Source organism: Pteropus vampyrus, unplaced genomic scaffold (assembly GCF_000151845.1).
Source record: "Pteropus vampyrus isolate Shadow unplaced genomic scaffold, Pvam_2.0 Scaffold583, whole genome shotgun sequence".
In the NCBI taxonomy this organism is placed as follows: domain Eukaryota; kingdom Metazoa; phylum Chordata; class Mammalia; order Chiroptera; family Pteropodidae; genus Pteropus; species Pteropus vampyrus.
Window position 1 is genome coordinate 91,039 of NW_011889364.1, and position 2,069 is coordinate 93,107.

Consider the following 2,069-nt stretch of genomic DNA (forward strand, 5'->3'; position numbering starts at 1 on the left):
TAGTGGGTGACCTTCCCAGCAAGTTGCCTTCCTCTCTGATTCTCTTTATCTGCTAATGGAAGGCATAGTCTCTGCATCTCACAGGTTTGTTCAGTGGCAAAAATTAGTCAAAACAGATAGAGACACAGTCCAAGCAGGGCAGGGGGTTCAGTGTGGGCTCAAGTGGAAGACAGGGGGCCTAGCTCCTAAAGGGCAGGGGCCTGGCAGAAAAATAGATGTTCGTAATAATGATACGATGATGATATAAATGTGGACCTAGAAGACATGCTGCCTGGGTTCAAATAGCAGCTCTACAACTTAATAGCTGTGTGTTCTATACTGAATCGGGCCTCAGTGATCTCCTCTGGAAAATGGGGTCATAATAATAGCACCTGCCTTATGAGGTTGTCATAGAATAAAGAAATTAATCCACAAAAGTCCTTAAAACAGCATGCGGCACACAGTTAATGCTCAATAAATGCTCAATGCTATATTGAGTGCTTATCATGTGCCAGACACAGTTCTATGTATTTTTTAATGGGTACTAATTAACTCATCTACTCTGTATAAAACCCTAGAGGGTAGGAATTATTATTTTCCTCACTTCGTAGACAGGAAAACCGAGGGTCAGAGAAGTAAATTCACTTGCTCAGGATTATAACTTGGAGAAGCTGGGTTGGTGCTTAGTCTGGCTCCTAAACACCTGCGCTTAACCATCAGGTCCTCCAAAAATACAGAATAAAGGGAAATAGATGACAGGAGAGGAAAGTCAAGCTCAGTGAGATTGAATAATCTGCCCATCAAAGATGGAACTTGGGCCTGAGTGGAATCAAAATCTTTAACCACAAAGTTGTGTCACACAAACGGAAAAGTAGCTGGACCAACCAGGATCCAGGACTCTGGATGTGACAGAAGCTGAGCCCCGAGCACTAACTCTTTTTCCATGTTTTGCAGGGGAAGCCTTCCCAGATGCAGACCCTGATGCAGACGGCGAGCTGGATGAGGCAGTGGCCTCCAGAGAGTGGCCAGGCCTGAACAGGTCCCCCCAGGCTTTCTATGGGGACCAACCCAGCTGGCAGGGAACCCCAGGGACTCTGCGGGGTGGCCGCGATGTCCTGGCTGGCCTCTCCAGCAACTGCTGCAAGTGGGGTTGCAGCAAGAGTGAAATCAGCAGCCTTTGCTAGACTGGGGCCTGGCAGTCAGGGTACCAGGGGGGATGCTGGGCACCTGTCTCTGGCCCTTCATGCATTCATTCGTCAGTAAATTATTGAAGTCAGGCACTATGGACTCCGACACAACCTCAAACAACCCTGACCTTTGACCAGCCTATCTTGACCCTGAACAAGCTGTACTCCTACTTGGCCAAATAGGCATCCCTGGTCTTGATCCCTGACCTCTTCGCAGTCTATAATATTATGCCTTTGTCTGGACTATACTGTCCCCTGCGCGACGGTGCCCCTACTCTGATCAAATCAGCCACACCGAGGCCCTTGCCCAAACTATGACTCTCTCCTCCCCGAACGGTGGCCACTGTCCCTTGGCCAGCCCAAGTGATGCTCAGCCTTTGCCCACTCCCTTCCTGCTGCCTTCCAGCCAGCCCCTCTGCCTCCAACGCCGCCTGCTGAGATTCCAAGGCTGTGGACCCCAGGGTCGGTAGCAGGATCCCCGAGTTCCCTTCATATTCTGGGATGGGAGGCTTGGTGTGAGGACGGATCAGAACCTTCTTTAATCCCAATAATAAAAGTTCCAAAGGACTCTGCTGCTGCATGTGTGTGTTGTTGGAGAGGGTGGGGAGAGCGCGGTTTCAGGGGAGCTCGGCAGCGCCCTCAGTCCTCTCTCCCGTACGCCCCGGGCCACCTCCCCACTCCCCCTCCCCCGGGGACTTTCCGTCGCGGGGAAGGGGCGGGGACCGAAGCGCTAGGTGCGGAGGCGGCTGGGAGGGGTGACTCGGCTTCCCGTCGCTGCTAGGGTGCTGGATTCCGAGAGCAAGGCGCGCAGCGCGGCCGCCCAGGCGGGGCAGGGCCAGGCCGGACAGGGGGCGCTGGGGCGCCATGCGGGAGACCCGGGCTGCCCCCTGCCGGCCCCGGCCA

General features: G+C 53.6%; 1 protein-coding gene across 1 annotated transcript in view; it reads left to right on the forward strand.

The window, feature by feature from the left end:
* The window catches only part of RLN3 (relaxin 3), a 4,731-nt gene extending 3,568 nt beyond the window's left edge, over positions 1-1,163 (forward strand). Inside the window, exon 2 of the mRNA XM_011384512.1 lies at positions 934-1,163. Within this exon, the coding sequence (XP_011382814.1) occupies positions 934-1,163 (230 nt within the window). The remainder of the gene's footprint in view (positions 1-933) is intronic.
* Positions 1,164-2,069: the final 906 nt, after the last annotated feature.